The following is a 25,393-nucleotide window of genomic DNA, read 5'->3' as shown; positions in this document are numbered from 1 at the left end:
TCTTGCATCCAATGTCATTTCCTCAATGCCCTGGACAATTCCTGTAGCTTTTCTCTGTAATTGAAAATCAAAGGAAAAGGCCAGGTTGTTACACGGTGGTTCTGATTTGGTCTCATGAAGGTGAAAGTAACTTAATTGGTATCTCTGGACTTAGACTCTATGCCCCTTGCCAGATGTCCCAATATTCTGCTTCTTTTATAATCAACTTAGGAAGATGTTGCTGATGATGTTTGTGATTCATTTCCATTGAGAATGCAAAAATTAACCTTCCCTCTGCCAGATCTCGGATCCATACCTTATATTATATCTGCTTACTGATCAACCTTCATCATAAGCTCGAATTTGGATGTATCAATATTCAGGAATTAGTGCTGCTCCCATATTGATATTGCCTGGAAAGTTGAAACTTTGGACTCACTTGCTTGTCATAATTGCTTCATAAAAATTGGCAAATGTAAAGTTGCCATAGCCCCAGAGGACAATTGGGCTGCTCTCTCTTCAGAGAGAAACTACTGGTGGTGGTTTAACCTGATGGTTACTGCCCCTCATGTGAGGGGAGAGATTGAGAAAGAGTGTCCTTCACAGTAACCTTAACCAATGCAGGAATTGATCCAAAATAATAAAATGTGAGGCTGGATGAACACAGCAGGCCAAGCAGCATCTCAGGAGCACAAAAGCTGACGTTTCGGGCCTAGACCCTTCATCAGAGAGGGGGATGGGGAGAGGGAACTGGAATAAATAGGGAGAGAGGGGGAGGCGGACCGAAGATGGAGAGTAAAGAAGATAGGTGGAGAGAGTATAGGTGGGGAGGTAGGGAGGGGATAGGTCAGTCCAGGGAAGACGGACAGGTCAAGGAGGTGGGATGAGGTTAGTAGGTAGATGGGGGTGTGGCTTGGGGTGGGAGGAAGGGATGGGTGAGAGGAAGAACCGGTTAGGGAGGCAGAGACAGGTTGGACTGGTTTTGGGATGCAGTGCGTGGGGGGGGGGAAGAACTGGGCTGGTTGTGTGGTGCAGTGGGGGGAGGGGACGAACTGGGCTGGTTTAGGCACGCAGTAGGGGAAGGGGAGGTTTTGAAACTGGTGAAGTCCACATTGATACCATATGGCTTCAGGGTTCCCAGGCGGAATATGAGTTGTTGTTCCTGCAACCTTTGGTTGGCATCATTGTGGCAGTGCAGGAGGCCCATGATGGACATGTCATCTAGAGAATGGGAGGGGGAGTGGAAATGGTTTGCGACTGGGAGGTGCAGTTGTTTGTTGCAAACTGAGCGGAGGTGTTCTGCAAAGCGGTCCCCAAGCCTCCGCTTGGTTTCCCCAATGTAGAGGAAGCCGCACCGGGTACAGTGGATGCAGTATACCACATTGGCAGATGTGCAGGTGAACCTCTGCTTAATGTGGAATGTCATCTTAGGGCCTGGGATAGGGGTGAGGGAGGAGGTGTGGGGGCAAGTGTAGCACTTCCTGCGGTTGCAGGGGAAGGTGCCGGGTGTGGTGGGGTTGGAGGGCAGTGTGGAGCGAACAAGGGAGTCACGGAGAGAGTGGTCTCTCCGGAAAGCAGACAAGGGTGGGGATGGAAAAATGTCTTGGGTGGTGAGGTCGGATTGTAAATGGCGGAAGTGTCGGAGGATGATGCGTTGTATCCGGAGGTTGGTAGGGTGGTGTGTGAGAACGAGGGGGATCCTCTTAGGGCGGTTGTGGCGGGGGCGGGGTGTGAGGGATGTGTTGCGGGAAATGCGGGAGACGCTGTCACCATCACTCTGCATTATAACCAGTCATCCAACCAACTGAGGTAACCAACCCTTCGTTAAAAAATGAGTGTACACAAATGTGACTCTAAGAATTTACTATACTGATAAATATAAGTTATCATCCAGGAACCACTGCTCAATAGTGTCAATATGTTCTTTTATTTTTGCTGGGGATGTGAATTTGGTAGCATTTAGGGACGAGACCTAAATGCCCTTCAGAAGATCATGGAAAATTGCCTTCTTGAACTGCTGTAGTCCATGGAAAACAGGTACACCCATAGCTTTGTTGAGACTTAATCTGTCCACCTTTCTAAATGATGTAGACTGGCTGAGAACTGATTCCAAAGCCAGGAATCTAAAGTCTTCCCTCCTGCATCATTTATTTGTCCACATGTTAATCTGTTTTATCCTTTTAATGCTAGTCAGTGATATATGATTCATTGTTGAAGGTGACCCTGTGATCTTGACACACATAGAACATAGAACATAGAAAAGTACAGCACAGTACAGGCCCTTCAGCCCACGATGTTGTGCTGTGGAGTAATCCTAATCCAAAAATAAAATAACCTAACCTACATTCCCCTCAATTCACTGCTGTCCATGTGCATGTCCAGCTGTCGCTTAAATGTCACTGACGACTCCGCTTCCACGACTATCACTGGTAAATTATTCCATGCGCTCACATCTCTCTGGGTGAAGAACCTCCCTCTGACATATCCTCTATACCTTCCTCCTAACACCTTAAAACTATGACCCCTCGTGGCAGTCAATCCTGTCCTGGGGAAAAGTCTCTGGCTATCGACTCTATCCATGCCTCTCATTACCTTGTACACCTCGATCAGGTCACCTCTCTTCCTCCTTCTCTCCAGAGAGAAAAGTCCGAGCTCAGTCAACCTCTCCTCGTAAGACAAACCCTCCAGTTCAGGCAGCATCCTGGTAAACCTCCTTTGCACCCTCTCCAAAGCCTCCACATCTTTCCTATAATAGGGTGACTAGAACGGGACACAATATTCCAAGTGTGGTCTCACCAGGGTTTTGTAGAGCTGCAGCATAACCTCGCGGCTCTTAAACTCGATCTCCCTGTTAATGAAAGCCAAAACACCATATGCTTTCTTAACAACCTTATCCACCTGGGTGGCAACTTTGAGGGAGATATGCACTTGAACACCAAGATCCCGCTGATCCTCCACATTGCCGAGAATCCTGCCTTTAATCCGATATTCAGCATTTAAGTTTGACCTTCCAAAATTCATCACTTCGCATTTATCCAGGTTGAACTCCATCCGCCATTTCTCAGCCCAGCTCTGCATTCTGTCAATGTCTCGCTGAAGCCTGCAATAGCCCTCTATACTATCAACGGCACCTCCAACCTTTGTGTCATCAGCAAACATACTAACCCACCCCTCAACCTCCTCATCCAAGTCATTTATAAAAACTACAAAGAGCAGAGGCCCAAGAACAGAGCCCTGTGGGACACCGCTCAGCACTGACCTCCAGACAGAATACACGTCAGTATACTTTTAAACATTAAGACATCTTTTAAAATATTCATTCAAAAGATGTCGTTATCAGCTGGACTAGCCTTTATTAGCCAGAGGGCAATTAAGAATCAATCACATTGTTGTGGTTCAGGAGTCACATATTGGCCAAGGACAATGGACAACAAAATTCCTTCTCCAAAGGACATTAGTGAGCCAAATAGGTTTTTACAAAGATCAGCAGAGTTGCCATTAGTTAGTTTTTCTTCCAAATTTTATTGAATGTAAATTTCATCATCTGCCACAGTGGCATTCAAACCCATGGCCCTAGAATATTAACTTTGATTTCTCGATTATTAGTTCAGTGACATTGTCAGTATGTCATTGCCTTCCCATAATTTTATGACATGATTTCTCTTTTTCCCCGATATCTTTTTGCAACTTAAACTGTTCTTAACTCTTTTTTCTGCCCCTGAACTTACTCAGTGATAAATTGTTTTTGCATTCTTAAATTCATTTACTCAGCAGTCCCTCGATTGTGAACAGGTTCCATTCAGGAATCCATTTGCAACTTGATTTGTACCCACATCGAAACACAATGCAGGACAATATAAAGGAGCAATTGATAAGCACAGGAAATGATATAATGTCAGATCTTTAAAATTACACCATTGTTTAGGACTATGTTTGTAAGTCCGAGCGTAAGTCAAGGACCCTGACATTACAGAGATAACAAGGTGTGGAGCTGGATGAACACAGCAGGCCAAGCAGTATCAGAGGATCAGGAAAACTGATGCTTCGGGCCTAGCCCCTTCTTCTAGGCCTGAAATGTCAGCCTTCCTTCTCCTCTGATGCTGGTTGGCCTGCTGTGTTCATCCAGCACTATACCTTGTTATCTCAGGTTCACCAGCATCTGCAGTTCCTACTACCCCTACATTACACTTCATTTTCAAATTTAATGCCACATGATGTAGGAGCAGAAGTAGGCCATTCAGCCCATTGAGTCTGCTGGCCTATTCAATGAAATCATGGCTGATCTGAGAATCCTCAAATCTGTTCTTCTGCCTTTTGTCTACAGCCCTGTATCCCTTATTGATTAAAAACCCATCTGTCTCAGGTTTGAATACACTTAATGACCCAACTTTGATATCCCTCTGCAGTATGAATTCGACAGATTTGTTACCATCTGAGAGAAGAAATTTCTCCTCGTCTCTGTCTTAAATGAGTAACTCCTTTTTCTGAGGTTCCCTTTTTAGGATTCAGAGCACATGCCTCAATAATATGATGGGGGCTGCACCAATGTTTTCTTCAGGCATGTGCACCATATCTTGGTCAAAGACCTGAAGATGCTCTAATCAATACCAGTAATCAATGGGCATCAGCAAGATAGAGTCACCGAGCACATTGCTACACAAAGGCATTGAATCTTATAGGACAGAAGCAGGCCACTCAGCCAACCATGTCTGTGCCACTTCCTTGAATGGACTACCAAATTAATCCCATTATGCGTTATTCCTTGTTAGCCATACAAATTCAGTTATGGAGCCAATCCCTTTTCAAAAGCCTGCTATTGAATTTACTTGCACCATCTTTTCATGGACTGTATCCCAGATCACAACAAAACTGTCCATAAGGCAAGAACAAAAACAGAAATTGCTGGTAAAGCTCAACAGATCTGTCAGCATCTGTGAAGAAAATAGCAGAGTTAACATTTCGGGTCCAGTGACCTTTCCTCAGAAAACCCCTTCTGTTGGGTATTCACCATCCCTCCTAACCTTCCACTGTCCACTGCTGAACCTTCTGTACTCGGCAAAACTGAGGAAGGGTCACGGGACCTGAAATGTTAACTCCGGCTTTTTCTTCACAGATGCTGAGCTTTTGCAGCAACTTCTGTTTTTGTTATTGATTTATAGCATCTGCAGTTCTTTTGGATTTTATCTCCATAAGGCCAATCCTTTTTGCCTACCCCTGATAATTTTGCCAATTTACAGAAATCTGTTTCCTCTGGTTACTGATTCACCAGCCATTATGCTTTTCAGCTTTTGATTTGAATACATTCTTGGAAATAATAGAAATAAAAGGCAGATAACTGCTCCTTTAAACTCTCATTTGTGTCATAACTTCTGTAAAAGAAACATTGTTCATGCAGAAACCAATTAAGAAGCTGTTATTGTTCTCTAAAGATGGGATGAGTTTATATTGACGTCAGTTAGGTGACCACAGACATCTTGCCTCCAGAATATTCTGTTCCCAGTTTGGAGACTTTATATGGTACAAATTACTGTCTTTGTTCTGCTTCATTTTCTTCAGTGTGGTGTAGCACTTTATATTAAACAATACGCAGAAAATTACAAAAACAATACACTAATGCCTACCATTCACACATGCTGGAAGAATTTACAGGTTGATATTCAATCTATTTGACCAGATTATGAATGCACTTCCCTTGTTTATCAAGTCCTTGAGTGGGACTCAAACCTGGAGAGCTTCAGGCTTAGAGATTGGGCATTTACACACACTGTGACAAGTCCTCTGAAAGAAAGATTAAATCAGAGATAAACCAGGGACATTAATTTTTCTATTTACTTGTGGGACATGGGTCTCACAGGCTGACCTGACATTTATTGCCCCTACCTGGTTACCTTTGAGGAGGTGGTGGTGAACAATTGGAGGAGTGTCTATTTATTTGAGGCTGAGTCACTGTGAAATGCAATATTTTATGTTTATTTAATTTTACAAAGTTATAAATATGAAATGAGTTAAGGAAATTCTAAATTTGATAATAAACTTGGCAATGCAAATTGTTATAAAGCGGCTCAGGTGAGAAGTTTTTTTTCCCTATTTAATGCACAATATATTATTCGTTAAGGGAAACATTGTCTAACTGCTAAAAGAACACCGCTTAAAATCTATTCTCCTCATTGGGACTTAATTGCACATTCAAAATTAGCTAATTTTTGGTTCCAGGTTAGGAAAGCAAAGCACAAAATAGTCGGCTTTTGATGCTCTTTTTCAAAATAAATAATTGTGATATTTTGCTAAAGCAATGCAGACTAGGAAAGAAAATGATCCCTGTTCTCGTGCTGTTGATGTTAAAATGCATTTGTCTTATTTAGAGTCAAACAATTGGTTGGAGATGCTAACCTTTTCCAAATAATGGACCAATATTTTTAAAATCAGGCATTTAATTGATAAAATATTCTTTATTCATGTTATTTGTTCAAAGATAGAATTAAATCAGTTAGATCAGGAATAGGCCCTTCATTCTCTTACTACCGAAAAATCAATCAATCTCTCTCTCAAATATGTTCAATGTCTGAATATTTGTAGCTCTCTAGGATAGAGAAAGAGAAATCGTAGTAGATGGGTAATGCCAGTGGAACAGTAATCCAGAGGTCCAAGTTAATGACTGGTGGATTTCAATTCAATTAATATAATCTGGAAATTGAAGCTAATCTCAATAGCATTGATCATATAACTATCATTGACTGTTGTAAAAGCCTAAAAATCATAAAATGCAATGAAGTGACAGGTTCTGCAATCCATCTGATTTATTTCTAGCATCATTTACAAGCTGTTTTGGAATTGAGTTGATAACTGGTCAGTGGTAATATTTAGCTGGTGTGATTACCTTCGAAGAAAATTTAATTTTAGTTATTGGAATCAAGTGTCTGTCCATTTCAATAAACTACCCGTTATCATGAAAAGGAAATTTGGTGCTTCCATTTTGTGATGAAGTACTTAAAGACAATATTGTTTCAAGGATGTGGAGATGTTGGTATTCGAGTAGTGTGGACAAGGTCAGAAGTCACATGACACCTGGTTTTAGTCTAATAGACTTATTTGAAATCACAAGCTTTCGGAGTGCTGCTCCTTCATCAGTAAGAGACTATAATCTGGTGTCATGCGACTTCTGACAATTTTTCATGCAAAAGTCATAGGCACAGAATGGAGTTTTTGTGCCTGCTATGCCTGCATCAGATCTTTGACAAAGTTATCCATATATTCAAAGTTATTTTCTTTTTCTTGTGGCATTGTAAACAGTTTTGATTCAAATATATATTTATTTTCATAATCACCATCAGTTCAAAATCAATACTGAACTTCTGACATACAACATAAATCTTTAAAAACTACAGGGCATTGTGCAGAGCCAGGAACAAGAACATAAGAAATAGGAGCAGGAATAGAGTAGTTGAAATTTCAACCATTCAATAAAATCATCAGATTGTAGCCTTTGCTGCCTATTCCCCATGACCCTTGGGTTCTTTTGTTGATCATAAACCTGTCTGACTCAATCTTGAATGTATTCAATGCCGTAGGCTCCACTTCATTGTAGGATAAGGAATTCCAAAGATTAGCACAACTCAGAAAAAGATATAACAGTGTGGAACTGGAGGAACACATCAGGCCAGGCAGCATTAGAAGAGTAGGAAAGTTGACATTTTGTTTGAGACCCTTACTTAGAAGAAGGGCCCTGACCCAAAACATCAACTTCCCAACTCCTCTGATGCTGCCTGGCCTGCTGGTTTCCTCCAGCTCCACACTGTGTTATCTCTGACTCCAACATTGGCAGTTCTTACTATCTCAGAAAAAGACATTCTCTTCATTCTGACTTAAACAGGAGACTGCTTAGTTTGAAACTGTGCCTCCCAGTTCTAGATTATCCAATGTGGGAAATATCCCCTCTATGTATACCTTATAAAGCCTTCTCAGGATCTGAAATGTTTCAATCACATCTTAGTTTTCAAACCACCAATTGTTTGGCCAATCTGCTCAATCTTTCCTCCATGAGACGGTCCATTCATTCCAGGAATCAAGTTAGTGTACTTCTCTGAACTACCTCCATTGCCAACATACCTCTCCTTATGTAAGATGATCAAAAAACAGTATGAAGTACGATTGGTTTTAGCAAAGCCCAATACAGTTGTAGCAAGACTTGTTACTTTTATATTGTACCTCTTCCATAACGTGCAATTTCCATTTACCTTCCTAATTACTTGCTGTACCAGTAAGCTAATATTTTTGTGACCCATGTATGAGAAGTTGCAGATCTCTCTATAATGCAGCATTCTATAGTTTCTTTCCATTTAAATAATAATTTGTTTTTCTGTATTTTCCAACAAAACAGACATCATTACATTTTCCCACATCTTGCTCCATCTGCCAAATTTTCACCGCTCGCTGAACCATGCTATCTGGAGAGTTTTTGTGTCCTTTCCCAATCTTGCATTCTTAGTTAACTTTGTACCATCAGCAAATCTGGCTCCAATATACCAGATCTCCTCAAACAAGTGTGATGTAGCTTAGTAGTAATATTTGTTATTTGGAAACTTGGATTGAAGTTGGAGGAAAAATAGGTTTTTGTAAACCTGACTTTTTAACAAGGGCTGGAAAGTTATTTTTGACCAAAGACTACAAACAACATTCCTCAGAAGGCTCCTGATTTAAGTGACTCAGTTTGTTACGGAGAAAAGTATTTGCTGCATATTTACAAAGTTGAGGTTTTATGATTTATTCAGAAATAAATGGTCTGAAGCTAACAGTAAGTGGTGTTCAAATTAGGAGAAGTCACTCTCGCTGAAGGGCAGTTTTGTTTTTCGTTAATAGAAATCTCCAGACTGTGAGAGATTAGTTTATAGCAGTCTCCAGGTGGTGAGTGTCTACAAAAGTCTTCAGGTTGTCAGAACTGGAGAAAGTGTCAACAACATCTTACTTGGGAGTAAAAAAATCTTGAAGAGTTAAAAAGAAGTGTTGCTTCATTGCAATTGAATTATGGAATCATAGAATCCCTACAGTATGGAAACAGGGTCTTTGGTCCAACAAGTCCACACCGACCCTCACAGCTCCCACCCAGACCCATCCTGCTTAACCCACCTAATCTAAACATCCCTGAAAACTATGGGCGATTTAGCACGGTCAATCCACTTAGCCTGCTGGGTTTGGACTGTGGCAGGAAACCGGAGCACCCAGAGGAAACCCACGCAGACACAGGGAGAATGTGCAAATCCATCACAGACAATTGCCCGAGGCTGGAATTGAGCGACTGTCAAGGCTTCTACTGGGGAAAGTGTGCATCTTTTTGTTGTTTATATTAAGATCTTTTTAAATAGTCTCATATATGCATCTTTGTTTTCTTTTGTGTAATAAACTTGTGTTTTTTTGCTAAAAGAACATTGGCTGCCTCTTGTGAACATGTTCAGTGACAGAACACCATGATAACCTAACTGCAAAGGCAAAACTTTTGATCGATCAAGGCAAGTTTAACTCTGGGATGTGATATGTCAGATCAGACCAAACAGATGGGACAAAACACAATCATTAAGATAGATTGCAAACAGCTGAAACACCACCTCAGATTCCTGTGGCATTCCACTGGTTTCAGTTTGTCATGCAAAAGCTTCCTCATTTATCCCAACTCACATTTCCTATTCGAGGGTCAAACCTCACTCCATGCTAATAAAATAACTCAAACTTGATCAGTTCTTATCTTGTGTAGTAACCTTTCTGTATGGCTTTATTAAATAACTTTCAGAAATCCAAATAACTATGTCAGTGTTCACTTTTACCCACCTTGCCTGTTACATTTTCATAACATTCTGATAAAATTGCCAAATAGCATTTTACTTTTAAAAAATCTTGTTGCCTCCAACTGTATTTATGATTTTCTAAATGCCTCCCTACCATCTCTTTAATAATGGATATACCATTTTATAATGACAGGTGTTGGTTTAACTGACCTATAGTTTCTGCTCTTTGTCCCTGTCTTTCATTCAATAAAGACATACATCTGTGGTCTGTGGATTTAAGCCTGCTGGCATTTTTCCAGAGGCTGGTTCTTCTGGGAGGTCTCAGATTTGATTCCTATGCTGGCTGAGCTAGCTGCCAAAACAGTACTGGGCCACTAATATGCATCCAAGTGACCTTCAGAAGGGGTAGTAGGAACTGCAGATGCTGGAGAATCTGAGATAACAAGATATAGAGCTGGATGAATACAGCAGGCCAAGCAGCATCAGAGAAGCAGGAAGGCTGACGTTTTGGGCCTCGACACTTCTTGGGGTGCTTGGCCTGCTGTACATCCAGCTATACACCTTGTTATATCTGACCTTCAGATGGGAACAGTTTGTCAATGATTCCTATTCTTGATGTAAGTCTATCAGTTCAAAAATTGAGTGCAGACAAAACAGCGAAGAGCGATGGTAGTTCTTTACAGCCAAATAATGTTAAAACTTAAATGGAAGAGCAATCATTCAAAGTAATGAATTTTCTAGACAGAATGAAGGTCAATTTCTCATTAATCTTAAGAACTGACAAGGCTGGTAACACTTAGTCAATCGTGCAACATCTGTGGAGAGAAAGACAGAGTTAAATGTTCAGGTCCATGTATTTCCATCTGAAATGAAAAATTTCAGGCAGCAGCTGTTGGTGTGATGGTTCTATTCTTACCAATTAGACTTCCATTTGACTCATCTTTTACTTCTTTACTGGTCAGATTACCATCTTTTTATTAATCAATTAACGATTCCCACCTTCCATTCTATAGCAGACTTTCCATTTTCTTTTCACCTTTTATCTCTTCTTCTGAATCTCTCTTTTTACTTGCAGTAGATTGGATCATTGGTCAATGTATTTTGCTTCTTTAGCTTCCATGTGTACACCACATCTTCAATCTATATGAGCAGACTTTTACTTTCAAGCCACCAGTAATTTTTGCTGAAGCATTATCTTGAATACCACTATCAAGTCCCCTCAGTCTCTTTTGGCTCAAGATAAATAGTCCAAATATCTCAAACCTAACCTTGTTGCCCAACTCCCTCATCAGTGTAACCATTCTGGTAAATATCCATGGCACCTATTTAAAATCCATCTTGAAGTATAATGACCAGAACTGGATTCAGTGCTCTGGTTGTGGTCTAACCAAAGATGTATAAAGATGGTCAATGAAAACAGGTCAGTGAAAACAGGGAGAAAGGAATAGCAAGAGTTAAGTAAACTAAATAAGTAGTAATTAAAAGATACCATAAGCACTCAGATCTCACATCTGTTTAATTGTCCAAGTGAAAGGCTTTCACTCACAGGACCTAATCTGAGAGTGTACTTTCAATACTTTCCAGTTGATTCCCAGTACTGTGAGAGGCCTTTTCTACCACCTTGGAGATTTGTGCTTCTTGGACACTTCCCATCAGTCTCAGAACCCTGTTCCCTGATGCTGTGAGGCAGCAGTGCTAACCAGCGAGCCATCTTTGATTGTGCTGATGGCAGAGCTAGGTCATAGATTCTTGCTGTGATTTATATCCATCCATTGCAGTTTTCAATGTGTCAGTTCCAATTGTTCCAGCAATTTATGGTCTGTGGTAGACTGGATAATGTAGATATTATAGTTTTGTACCTGAATAGCAGAAGATGTACATGGGTCTCTAGGTTGTTACGAACCCCTGCCAGCTTAACCCTAGTGATACCTTGTACAAATCCAAAAGTCCAGGCTCCATTGACACCTCCTCTTTGGGAGTAAATGCAGTTAAAATAACACATTTACTGATTGTCATACAAACTCACTTAGTTCACTAATGTCCTGTTGGAGAAGGAAATTTCCCTTCGTGACCCAATCTGACCTATGTGACTCCAGATCCACAGTAATGTGTTGGTCCTTAAGTGCCCTCTGAAATTGTGTCACGAATCACTCTATTCAAGACCAATGAGGGATAAGCAACAATTAGTATTGCCCGCAATATCCAAATCCTATGAAAGAATAATAGCTTTTTTTAAAGGATGCCTTTCTGCCATGCACATATATTGAGGCAGTGGTGGGAAGGTGATGAGGTTCTCACCTGCCATCCTTCTCCTCCTGTTAATTAAATGCCGTGCTGCCAAGCGTACCATGGAGGAGCACATTAAATTCTATCCAACATTTCAGAGTTGTTCATGGAGACTCCTTATCATTTGGACCTAATTACAATGAGGGCGCTTAATAAAAATTAGCTCCGAGATTAAGCTGAAAATCTATTGAAACAATATTTGAAATTTTGCATTAATGGCAATTTTCCTTTCCTATGTATTGTCACTTTATTTGTTGCTATGGGAACAACAAGTAGGCTGTGGAACCTTCTCTGTCCTCAATAGCTTGGTGCCTTTTTAATCTATGGAAATTGTGGCTGTAGCTGTGAGGCATTTGGAAATACAGGTGATTAAAATGTCAAATTAAAATGAAGCTTTTGTTGGCTTTGGAACTATTGAAGCAGTGTGCTATTTGTGAACTGATCATCTTGAGCTTGTAGGTTTTTTTTTAATAAAGCAGCTGTTGAAACATTTCTGGTTTTTCCAGTAGTGCTCTGCTACTGTGAGGAGTACAGACAGGTAAGCATACTGCTAAGTCAGAGGATCATCTTCAGCACCTCGTAATCAGCATGCCAAATTTGAGGTGGGTACAAATCTTCTCAAAACTCACTAACAAATGAGGAGATTTATGTGCCTATTTGAAGGACATTTTGAGTGCGTGTAGTGTGACCATTTTATGGCACACATACATTATGAACCTATTGCTTCCATTTTAAGACAATTTGCACAGGATCATGGAATTTTACAGTACATGGGACCATTTGACCCATCATGTCTATACCAGCTCCCAAAAAAGCTACGCAGATTGTCTACTCTCAGGCCCTTTCTCCTTAGCTTGTCTAATATATATCCAGCTCTTTTTTGAAATTTCCAATGGAATCCACTCTACTGCTCTCCCAGACAGCACATACCAAATCCTAACAACTCTCTGAGTAAAGAAGTTTCTTCTCATCTCACTCCTTTCTTCATTCTGACAGCTTGAAATTGTGGCCCCTATTTCCTATCCGTTAATTTGCTAAACTCTTCTGTCATCAGTGCCAAGTCCTAAGAAATCTACTCCTATGTTCAAAATTGTAAGTTACCTACATTTCTACATAGACTTATACAATATCAGGGTACGTTTTTTCAAGACTTAATTGATGGCAGCTACCTGGTGTGCTGCCAACACATTTGGGAAAATGGTAGACTCTTAATTATGTTATTAGCCAGTTAGGTTTTCTGTTCAACCCTGTTTACTTGCAAAATTTTGGCCTATATACTGCTGATGACAAATTCTGCTTCATAAGCTATCTGAGTTGATTAGTTCCAGGGTGAAGAGTACACCATGTAGGCAGAATCTATTTATGCACCAGTAGTGAGTCCTGATGCTACATCTCTATTGATTATTTGGAAGGGAGGATGATTGGAGGTAAAAGTTTTTTTGGAAGTTGTGATTTTCATTATGCTGTCCAGATGTGTTAACAAAGCTTCTTCATGCATATGTAATGGATGTTTTATTATAATTTATTAGTATTATTTGGAGACTTGCGTTCTAAAGTAGATAGAACTTTGTATGGCTTTAATTACACTTTGTTTTTCATATTGTGTGTTATTTGAATAATTATTTACTTACATTTAGAATATGCTTTGAAGAAAATACTATGGGGTTGAATAGTTCAGTGCTTTAGAAAAGAAACAGTAGAAGAAAAAAAAAGTACTGTTGCATAATAATGTGTCCCATGATAAAGGAAGGTAGTGACAGAAAGAAAGGATAATGCAGAACATTGGTGGCTGAGTAGGTTTCTCTCAGAGAGAAACAAGCCATTCAGAGAGAAAAGGTTTGTAACATCAACAGTACAATTTAGCAGTGTCCGAAAAAATCGGGGAAGAAAAAAAAGTCCTGAGTGACTTAAAAGTTAGTAAGTGAAGAGCTCCACAAACAGAAGTGTTTAAGGTGTCAGGGAGGAAGATATCCAACAAGGCTTTTGAAGTTTATTTAAAAAGACTTTAACAGTTTACTTAAAAACTACATAAAGAGACAATAATTATAGAAGTTGGTGTCCAGTAAATGCAAACATTTGTTGGAAAAACAAACACAAATATCACAGTGCTAAATGAACAAAGGACATTAAAGTGGAAAGTGTTACCATTCACTGAAGTCTGACTACCTGTGAGGGTGGAATCTTTGTTTCTGCTGTTTGTAATATGACCATTTCAAATAATTCTGATCTGATATAATACAATATAGTTTGCTTGTTTCAATTTGTGTGTAATAAAACTTGATTTCCTTTTGTTTAAAGTATAACGGAATCCTCTTGTGAATGTTTTCAATAACTGACCAGGACAATAAACAAATCATAAGAAAAGAGTGGCATGTTGGCAATGTCATTGGTCTGGTAATCCAGAAGTCTAGATTAATGTTCTAGGGATACAGGTTTTATCAGTTTCTAGTCATTGTTAGCCCCTCCCTGGATGTTGATAGTGGGGTGTTCAAAGTTACGGTGCCATTGATTGTCAATGGTTGGATTCTGTCTTGTTGTAAAATAAACATTGGCTGGCATTTGTGTGGTATGGATGTTACTTACCACATATTAGATAAAACCTGGATATTGTCCAGGCCCGACTGAATTTGCTCACAGACAGCTTCACTATGTGAGGACTAGTGAATGGTGCTGCACATTATACAATTATAAATGAATGCCCTCAACTTTGACCTTATAATGTAGAGTTGGTCACATGAAGCAGCTGAAAGTAGTTGGGTCTAGGACACTACCCTCAGGAATGCTTGCAGTGATGCCCTTGAGCTGAGATAGCTGAACTCTGATAACCAAACCCAGTTCCTTTGTGCTAGATATAATTTCAGCCAATAGGAAGCTTTCCCCTGATTCCCACTGACTTCAGATTTACTAGAGCTTGTTGATGTTACATTCATTCAACACTCCTTTGATGTCAAGGGCTGTCACAGTCATTTCTGCACTTGAGATTTTTATTCCATGTTTGGACCAAGGCTTTACTGGGGTCAGGAGCTGAGTGGTTCTGATTGAACTGAACTGACAATCAGTGAGCAGGTTATTTTGTGAGTGCTTTGGATAACATTGTCAGTAACCTTTTCCGTCAGTTTACTGAAAGTTGAGAGTAAATTGATAAAACAGCAATTTTCTATTTTGCTGGGTAGATGGCAGTGTTGTAGCTGTACTAGAATAGCTTGACTATTGGTTGGCCAATTCTGGAGCACAAGGTTTGATTCTATTGCCAGAATGTTGTCAGGACCCTTAGCCTTTGCAGTATCGAGTGCCGTCAGCTGTTTCTTGACATCCCATGGAGTGCATTGAATTGGCTGAAGACTCATATCTATGATGCTGTGAGCATGTGGAGGAGGCCAAGATGGATCATCTACTTGGCATTTTTGGCCAAAGATGAAACCTAATCGCTATGCCAAGTAGCTATTCTTCACATATAATTATAGACAATGAGTTTCAACAGATTGCATTCCACAGTTTGTCAATGACAAAAGCAATTCTGAACCACTTTGAGATATTTGCTTTACAGGTAATGAAGTACGTCTGAAATTTGCTCGTCACTGTTGTAAGGCAGGAAAATAGCAGTTAATTCTCCCTCAGGAATGTCCTACAGGCATTGATGAGGTAACAATTAGATCATTTCAGGGATACTGATTGAGTTATAAATATTAGCCCTGAGTACAAACCATAATTCCCTTGCTCTTTTTTGAAACAATGTTGTTATACTTCTTACAGATAGGGAGTTAGTATATTGTCTCACTAGTAAGACTGCAGTAATGCTGCGCTGTCAGTTTTGGACTTGCAGTATCAGCCTGGATTATGTGTTCTGCTTTTTGTTACTGGAATTGAACCAATGACCAATTCTGACCCAAATATGAGCATCCTATTTATTGAGCCATTGATGATACCAGGCTCATGACTTCAGCTCATGTTAGTCTAAACTGTGCATTTCAAACAACTTCATTTAATTGAACTCCAAACAAATTGCCATTTTAGAAATACCAATTATCTGTTAAACAGTGACTCCTAAGATATCTGTGAAAAGTAACATTTTGCATTAAAAGCATGGTTTATTCTGAGAGGAATTGGAGTTGAAGGTCAATCTCCGTAACCTGTTAATTGATAGCTTGTTGGAGAATTTGCATAGCTGAAACAGCTTGCGAATTCCACATGTCAGCAGAGGCAAGTTTTAAACTGTCCTGATGTACTTTTAAAGGTTTGTATCTGCATCCAGTAATGGAATGCACTCAACATAGGGTTTGTTGTACTGCTGTTAAGCACAAGTAGATTAGTTGCTCTGGAACTGACATTTAGTGTGAAGGCAGCAATACAGTCCAGCTAGAATTGTCAACTTTCTCGGATTGTTCTGTAGTCTAACCATAAGCCTATTGCAGGGAGTAAACAGCAATTTACTGAGAACAATCTCAGGAAAATAATTGTGGTTGCTTTAATTTCCTTTGGAAGATTTCTTATTTCCTAGTTTATTAGTTAACAAGAAGAAGTGGAAATGAAGAGGAAAACATCTGCTTAATTGGGTGATACATGACTGTCAATCAGGAAATAACACCATGAGATTGAAAAGTTTTCACTCCCCAGTTGGACAGGGGTTGGTAGGGCATCATGATGATGGACCTGTTGGTAAACAATATGGAAGTTTGGAGAGCAGTTGGAGACCGTGTTCTAACACCTACAGGAGTACATCCAACAAGAGTTGACAATTGAAACCCAACACCTTGTATTCTGATTATGCTCCTTCTTTGGAGATTGACAGATACTTGCATGACTCAAAGAGCAGTGGTAAACTGCAGGATTTAAAAAAAACAACAACTCCACTGATTTCCAACAGTTCAATAGAAGAGAGACTCATTAAGAAAATCATTCAGATAGTACTGGAAAGGAGTTACAAATCAAAGGAGGTTAAATAATTTTTGTTGCAGGCCATCCATTAATTGATTGAAGGAGAATTAGTTTTGAGGTACGGAATGGTCAATTCTTCTTCCTATTGTTATTATGGTCATTGAGCTTGGGCAAAACAATTTTATACCATTAAGAGGTAGTGGAAAAGTTGTCAGTGCAGCTTGAGGAAAACATGTCTCAGTTGTCTTGCTGAACCTAATTTTTCTTTGATTCCAGATGTCCTTGAGAAGCCAGACAATGGAGATCCTGACGCAATTAAGAAAGCAAAGACACTGTATAAATCGTGCACAAATCAAAGTGAGTGGCAATGGATAATCTCCCCATTTCCATGTATGCCTTGATGTGCACTAATGTCTTTCCTTGTTTTTACTTCAGCTGCCATTGAAAGCAAAGGTGGGAAACCACTAATTAACATGCTGACCGGTGTACTTGATTGGCCAGTCGCAACAGACAACTGGGATGAGAATTATGGTAAGATCAAAACATGGTTTTACAATGGTTGGTGAATTTTTACATTTCATTCAAATTGTCAAGTTGAAGAAGGTAAATTTCATGGGTTAAAATGAACAGCGTAGAATCATAGAGGTCCTACAATGCATGAAGAGCCCATTGAGTCTGAACTAACCCTTCAAAGAGCAACTCGCTCTGACACAGCCCACGAGCCTATCCCCGTAACCATAGATTTACCATGGTTAATCTACCTTGTCTGCACAGCCCTGAACACTACAGGGAAATTTAGCACAGCCAATTCACCTAATCTATATTTATTTTGACTGTGGGAAGAAACTGGAGCAGCTGGAGGAAACCCAAGGGTACATGGGGAGAACATCTACACGCAGTCACCTGAGCCTGGAACTGAACTTAGGTCCGTGTTGCTATGAGGCACCATTGCTAACCACCGAGCCATTGTGTTGCTATCACTGTCATCCATTGAACAATGTGTTCATGCTGGGTTTTCAAGTCCATTAATTGCTGCTTTGTAATGAGATCGCTGCTGTTTGCTTTGCACATAAATAATTTGGATTCTAAAATTGGAGGTGTGGCACTTTGCAGACAATGCCAGCATTAAGGACCAAGTGGCGAACCACACCAAAGTACAGGAAGATTTCAAACAGTTTCAGACCACACAAATCAATGAGAAACTAAGATAGCCAACCAGCGTGGTGGTAGTTGGAGACTGCTTAGTGCTTGGAAGCTAAGTTTTTACATGTAATAACAGAGAAAAGACACCAAGGAATGTGGACACATTAAAAAGTAACAGCATGTTGTTAAGATCTTAATGGTCTAGAGCAGGAGCTGAGAATGGCCAGGTTAATAACTTATGGCTGAATTAATGTCCAATCCTGAACAAAATTCTCCAACTCTTCACTCAAATGTTTGGGAAAGGGTGTCAATGCATTGGCAGCCTTCAGAGAAGGCTAACAAACTATCTGGGATTGATTCATTGCCTTATGAAGAACAATTAGTGAAATCTTGTAACCACTGGAGTTTAGAAGAGGATGAGGATGACTTAGAATCATAGAATATTACAGTATTGAAGAGGTCATTCAGCCCATTGAGTCTGCACAACAAAAAGCCAAAAGAACTGCAGATGCTGGAGGTCAGACACAAAAATAGAAACTCATTCTGAAGTGTCATTGGACACACAATGATAACTCTAATTTCTCTCAAAAAATGCTGCTAGACTTACTGAGATTTTTCCAAAAAACAAAACCAAATGTACCCTAGTCCTACTTTTCAGCACTTGACCCATTACCTTGAATGTTATGACATCTCACATGCTCATCCAAACATTTATTAAAGGTTATTTTTAATATCCTGCCTCAACTACCCTCCCAAACAGTGCAGTCTAGATTCTCACCACCTTCTGTTTTTTTAAAAAATTCACTCATGGAATGTGGGCATCGCTGGCAGGTCATCACTTATTGCCCCTTCCTAGTTGCCCTTGAGAAGGTGGTGGTGAGATGCCTTCTTGAGCTGTTGCAATCCATGTGCTGTAGGTTGACCCACAATGTCCTTGGTGAAGGACAAAGTCAGAAGTCACACAGCACCAGGTTATAGTCCAATAAGTTTATTTGAAATTACAAGCTTCTGGAGTGTCGGTCCTTTAGGTGAAATAAGGTGACCTCACCTGTTGAAGCAGCAGTGCTCCAAAAGCTTGTAATTTTAAAGAAACATGTTGGACTATAACCTAGTGTTGTGCAACTTCTGACTTTGTCCAACCCAGCCCAACATTGGCATCTCTACATCATGGCTATTGGAGACAGAGTTTTGGGATCTTGACCCAGCAACAGTGAAGGAATATATATCCAAGGTAAGGATGGTGAGTGTTTTGGAGAGGTACTTGCAGGTAGTGGTATTCCTGTGTGCCTACACTACCCTTGCCCTTCCAGGTGGAAGTGGTTATGGGTTTAGAAGGTGCTGTGTGAGGATCTTCGATGAATTTCTGTCACACACCTTGTGGATAGTACACACTGCTGTCACTGTGCATCAGTGGTGGACTTTGTGGATGTGGAGCCAATCAAGGTGGCTTTTTTCTGGATGGTGTCAAGCTTCTACAAGTGGTGTTGGAGCTGTACCCATCCAGACAAGTGGGGAGTACTCCATCACACTTCTGACTTGTGCCTTGTAGCTAGTAGATAAGCTTTGGGGAGCCAGGAGGTGAGGTACATGCCATGGTATTCCCAGTCTCTGACCTGATCTTGTAGCTTCTATTTATGTGAAAAGTCCATTTGAGTTTCTGGTCAATTGTAACCCATGAGTGTTAACAATGGGCAGTTCGGTAGTGTAACACCAGTGAATTTCAAGGGACAGGGTTAAATTGTCTCTTATTGGAAATGGCTACAGCCTGGCATTTGTGTGGCATGAATGTGGTGATCAAAATGTTTTCCTCAAATCCCCTCGAAACCTCCTGCCTTTTCAGTTTAAAGTTATGCCCCCTTGTTATTGACATTTTAGCTGAGGGAAAGCTGTTTCCTTTCCACCCTGCCATGCCTCTCATCATCTTTTACAACTTAATGAGACCCGCTCTCGGCATTCCCTGCTATAAATTTGATATAAAGCTTCGATTGAAGTATATACAATCCTGGCAAGTCTTGACAAGGTGGATGTGGAGATGTTTCCACTTGTAGATGAAGTTAAAGGTGGGGATTACTGAGGTTGTACACATGCTCGCAGAGCTGATGGGTTTGGTTACAAATGTTTCTGCTAGGCAACATCTTCAGTGTGCCTCCCGTGAAGCGTCGGTGTTCTGTCCTGCTTGTTATTTATATGCCTCGGTTTGCTGAGGTGGCTCGTATTACTTCTAGTTTTGTTTCTCAGTGGTTTGTATACATGGTCGAATTCAATGTGTTTTTTTAAATGGAGTTCTGGTTCGCATACCAGGCCTCCAGGAATTCCCTGGCATGTCTCTGTTTGGCTTGTGCGACTATGGACGTGCTGTTCCAATCAAATTTGCATTCCTTGTTGTCCATCTGTAATGAGACAAGTGAGAATTGGTCGTACCTTTTGGTGGATAGTTGGTGCTCGTGTATCCATATGGTCAGTTTTCTTCTGGTTTGGCCTATGTAGTGTTTCGCATAGTCCTTGCATGGTATTTTGTATATTACAGTGGTTTTGCTGGTTTTGGGTATGGCATCCTTTACATTCATTAGTAGCTGTCATAGGATGGTTCTTGGTTTGTGGCCTACCCTGATACTATACACAGATGAAGAGAGACTCACATTTGACTGGGACAGCACATCCATAATCACACAAGCCAAACAGAGACATGCCAGGAAATTCCTGGAGGCCTGGTACTCTAAACAGAACTGCATGAAAAAACACATTGAATTAGACCGACGCCGACGGAACCCCGCCCACGGTCGACGCCGACGGAACCCCGCCCACGGTCGACGCCGACGGAACCCCGCCCACGGCCGACGACATCATCGCTCCGCCCACAACCTCCACAGCCTGCAACCCCAGAGGAGACAGCCACCCTGAGCCCTGCCGAATCTTCACCATCCCCCCAGACCTCCCACTGACTGAGGACGAACGGTCAGTCCTGAGCAAGGGGCTCACCTTTGTCCCCCTACAACCACACATCAACGAATACCAGTCACGGTCGGACATAGAGCAGTTTTTCCGCCGTCTTCGCCTGCATGCCTACTTCTTCAACCGGGAACCCAACCCTCCTTCCACTGACCCCTTCACCCGCTTCCAACACAAGTCCTCCTCCTGGACACCACCCCCAGGCCTCCTACCCTCCCTCGACCTCTTCATCTCCAACTGCCGTCGAGACATCAACCGCCTCAACCTCTCCACCCCTCTCACCCACTCCAACCTCTCCCCCGCAGAACGGGCAGCCCTCCGCTCCCTCCGCTCCAACCCCAACCTCACCATCAAACCCACAGACAAGGGTGGCGCAGTGGTAGTATGGCGTACTGACCTCTACATCGCCGAGGCCAGACGCCAACTCTCCGACACCACCTCCTACCGCCTCCTCGATCATGACCCCACACCCGAGCACCAAACCATCATCTCCAACACCATTCATGACCTCATCACCTCAGGGGACCTCCCACCCACAGCCTCCAACCTCATTGTTCCCCAACCCCGCACGGCCCGTTTCTATCTCCTTCCCAAAATCCACAAACCTGCCTGCCCTGGTCGACCCATCGTCTCAGCCTGCTCCTGCCCCACCGAACTCATCTCCACCTATCTGGACTCCATTTTCTCCCCTTTGGTCCAGGAACTCCCCACCTATGTCCGTGACACCACCCACGCCCTCCACCTCCTCCAGGACTTCCAATTCCCTGGCCCCCAACACCTCATATTCACCATGGACGTCCAGTCCCTGTACACCTGCATTCCGCATGGAGATGGCCTCAAGGCCCTCCGCTTCTTCCTGTCCCGCAGGCCCGACCAGGCCCCCTCCACCGACACTCTCATCCGCCTAGCGGAACTCGTCCTCACACTCAACAACTTCTCTTTTGACTCCTCCCACTTCCTACAGACTAAGGGGGTGGCCATGGGCACCCGCATGGGCCCCAGCTATGCCTGCCTCTTTGTAGGTTACGTGGAACAGTCCATCTTCCGCACCTACACAGGCCCCAAACCCCACCTCTTCCTCCGGTACATTGATGACTGTATCGGCGCCGCCTCTTGCTCCCCAGAGGAGCTCGAACAGTTCATCCACTTCACCAACACCTTCCACCCCAACCTTCAGTTCACCTGGGCCATCTCCAGCACATCCCTCACCTTCCTGGACCTCTCAGTCTCCATCTCAGGCAACCAGCTTGTAACTGATGTCCATTTCAAGCCCACCGACTCCCACAGCTACCTAGAATACACCTCCTCCCACCCACCCTCCTGCAAAAATTCCATCCCCTATTCCCAATTCCTCCGCCTCCGCCGCATCTGCTCCCACGATAAGACATTCCACTCCCGCACATCCCAGATGTCCAAGTTCTTTAAGGACCGCAACTTCCCCCCCACGGTGATTGAGAACGCCCTTGACCGCGTCTCCCGCATTTCCCGCGACACATCCCTCACACCCCGCCCCCGCCACAACCGCCCCAAGAGGATCCCCCTCGTTCTCACACACCACCCTACCAACCTCCGGATACAACGCATTATCCTCCGACACTTCCGCCATTTACAATCCGACCCCACCACCCAAGACATTTTTCCATCCCCACCCCTGTCTGCTTTCCGGAGAGACCACTCTCTCCGTGACTCCCTTGTTCGCTCCACACTGCCCTCCAACCCCACCACACCCGACACCTTCCCCTGCAACCGCAGGAAATGCTACACTTGTCCCCACACCTCCTCCCTCACCCCCATCCCAGGCCCCAAGATGACATTCCACATTAAGCAGAGGTTCACCTGCACATCTGCCAATGTGGTATACTGCATCCACTGTACCCGGTGCGGCTTTCTCTACATTGGGGAAACCAAGCGGAGGCTTGGGGACCGCTTTGCAGAACACCTCCGCTCAGTTCGCAACAAACAACTGCACCTCCCAGTCGCAAACCATTTCCACTCCCCCTCCCATTCTCTTGATGACATGTCCATCATGGGCCTCCTGCAGTGCCACAATGATGCCACCCGAAGGTTGCAGGAACAGCAACTCATATTCCGCCTGGGAACCCTGCAGCCATATGGTATCAATGTGGACTTCACCAGTTTCAAAATCTCCCCTTCCCCCACTGCATCCCTAAACCAGCCCAGTTCATCCCCTCCCCCCACTGCACCACACAACCAGCCCAGCTCTTCCCCCCCACCCACTGCATCCCAAAACCAGTCCAACCTGTCTCTGCCTCCCTAACCGGTTCTTCCTCTCACCCATCCCTTCCTCCCACCCCAAGCCGCACCCCCAGCTACCTACTAACCTCATCCCACCTCCTTGACCTGTCCGTCTTCCCTGGACTGACCTATCCCCTCCCTACCTCCCCACCTACACCCTCTCCACCTATCTTCTTTACTCTCCATCTTCGGTCCGCCTCCCCCTCTCTCCCTATTTATTCCAGTTCCCTCCCCCCATCCCCCTCTCTGATGAAGGGTCTAGGCCCGAAACGTCAGCTTTTGTGCTCCTGAGATGCTGCTTGGCCTGCTGTGTTCATCCAGCCTCACATTTTATTATCTTGAATTAGACCCTGTGTGCAAACCACTCAGAAACAGAACCGGAAGGGGTACCAACCACCCCAAAAAACTGAGGCGTATAAATAACGAGTGAGACAGAATTCCAGCGCTTCACCAGAGGTGCACCGATGATGTTACTTAGCAGGGTGACAAACATTTGCAACCAAACCCACCAGTTTGGTGAGCATGTCTACAATCTAATCCACAACCCAAGCTATGAATCTTCTCAAAAACCTTACAGATTGATGTTGCCATATTAGGGTTTGCTGATTTAACACAGATGAGGGTAAGATCTCCTCAGTGTCATGTGTGGAACTCTCTTCATGAAAAGATGGTGGAAGCGAAGTCTTTGGGTATTTTTAAGGCACAGCTGGATAGATTTTCAATAAGGAAAGGAGTGGAAGGTTGTCAGAGATAAGAGGAAATATGGAATAATCAGATGAGTCATGGCCTTATCAAATAGTGGTGCAGGTTTGAGGGATCAAGTAGCCTATGCCTAATCTTAATTCGTGTACAGATTAAGGTCATAAAATTGTAAAGTACCGGAGTGCATTTCTAATGAATATAACCATCATATAGAAGGAAAGTGTTATATATATGCACAACATTGATTAGTATGTTGCACAGACCTACCCTGCCTATTACCAAAAATGCAATGAAGCACTGAGCAAAGTGCAGAAGGTGACAACAGGGCAGTTACAACTTTGAGACAATGTAAGAATCAGAAAAAAATAAATAAGATGGAATGTTATTCTCTGGAAAAGAGCAGACGTTTTTAAAGCTTTCTCTTTTCATTGTAAAAATACGCCCCCTAGCTTTGAAATCCCCAGCCTTGCGAAGAGACTCTTGCTATTCACCTTATCTGTGACCTTCATGATTTTATACTTCTTGCATATATTGCTGACCATGATTTCTAACAGATCCACGTCAATAGAAGGATGTCTTGGAACTGCTCCATAAAATTCTTAACCATGGCACCGGTAAGGCAACACTCCATCTTGGAATCATGTTCCAATGACAGAAACATCTGTCTGACTCCCTCAATATAGAATCATCTATCTGTATGCCCTGCTTTTCTTCTTTCGGTCCACACAACACTCCCAGTCTGCCATGCAAGCGTGCATGTACACACACACACACACACACACACACACACACACACACACACACACACACACACACACACACACTCCTATGAACTTGTGCCTGGCTACACACTCAGTAGTTTTTAAAATGGAATAAATCGGCAAGCGCCTTAGAATCAGCAGACTCCTGCACTACTTGCCTGGTTTCCCTAGACTGCTTGGTAGTCACCTATTCCGCTCTGCCTGTAAGCTTCTAATCTGTGGTGTGATCACCACATTATACCATAAGAGTTAGGAGCAAAAGTTGGCCATTCAGCCCATCAAGTCCTATCCATCACTCAATGAGATTGTGGCTCATTTGATAATCTCCCTGTGGGGATATCAATTACAGTCATGGGTTAAGATCACAACAGTGATTCTAGCTTCTGTTCAACTTCTGAAACCTGTAGGTCAAGCCTGTATAGATAGTGACACTTACTGAAGATATGTTTGCTTGTGATACATGGTATGTCCATGCATTGCGATATATTTCCACATGGCCCCTCTGACTTGCCATACTATAATCTAAATTTATGAAGAAAACTTAATAATTTACTTCACTGATGTTCATTTTATTTTCCTTTATTATTTTGTTTTACTCTGGTTTGATTTAGTTTTACTTTCATTTTGTAGTGTTCCACCCTGAAATCCAAGTCACTCCTACTTTTT

The 25,393-nt window shown here is 42.3% G+C and overlaps 1 protein-coding gene across 3 annotated transcripts in view; it reads left to right on the top strand.

The window, feature by feature from the left end:
* The window catches only part of LOC125457448 (neprilysin-like), a 206,318-nt gene that overhangs the window by 70,621 nt on the left and 110,304 nt on the right, over positions 1 to 25,393 (top strand). For all 3 annotated transcript variants that reach the window (XM_059651202.1, XM_059651203.1, XM_059651204.1), the window contains 2 exons: positions 17,193 to 17,273; positions 17,352 to 17,447. In XM_059651202.1, coding sequence (XP_059507185.1) covers positions 17,193 to 17,273; positions 17,352 to 17,447 — 177 coding nt within the window. The remainder of the gene's footprint in view (positions 1 to 17,192; positions 17,274 to 17,351; positions 17,448 to 25,393) is intronic.

The sequence above is a fragment of the Stegostoma tigrinum genome, chromosome 14 (genome assembly GCF_030684315.1).
Source record: "Stegostoma tigrinum isolate sSteTig4 chromosome 14, sSteTig4.hap1, whole genome shotgun sequence".
Taxonomy (NCBI): domain Eukaryota; kingdom Metazoa; phylum Chordata; class Chondrichthyes; order Orectolobiformes; family Stegostomatidae; genus Stegostoma; species Stegostoma tigrinum.
The sequence above is the reverse complement of the archived record's forward strand: the minus strand, read 5'-3'. Positions and strand labels throughout refer to the sequence as shown.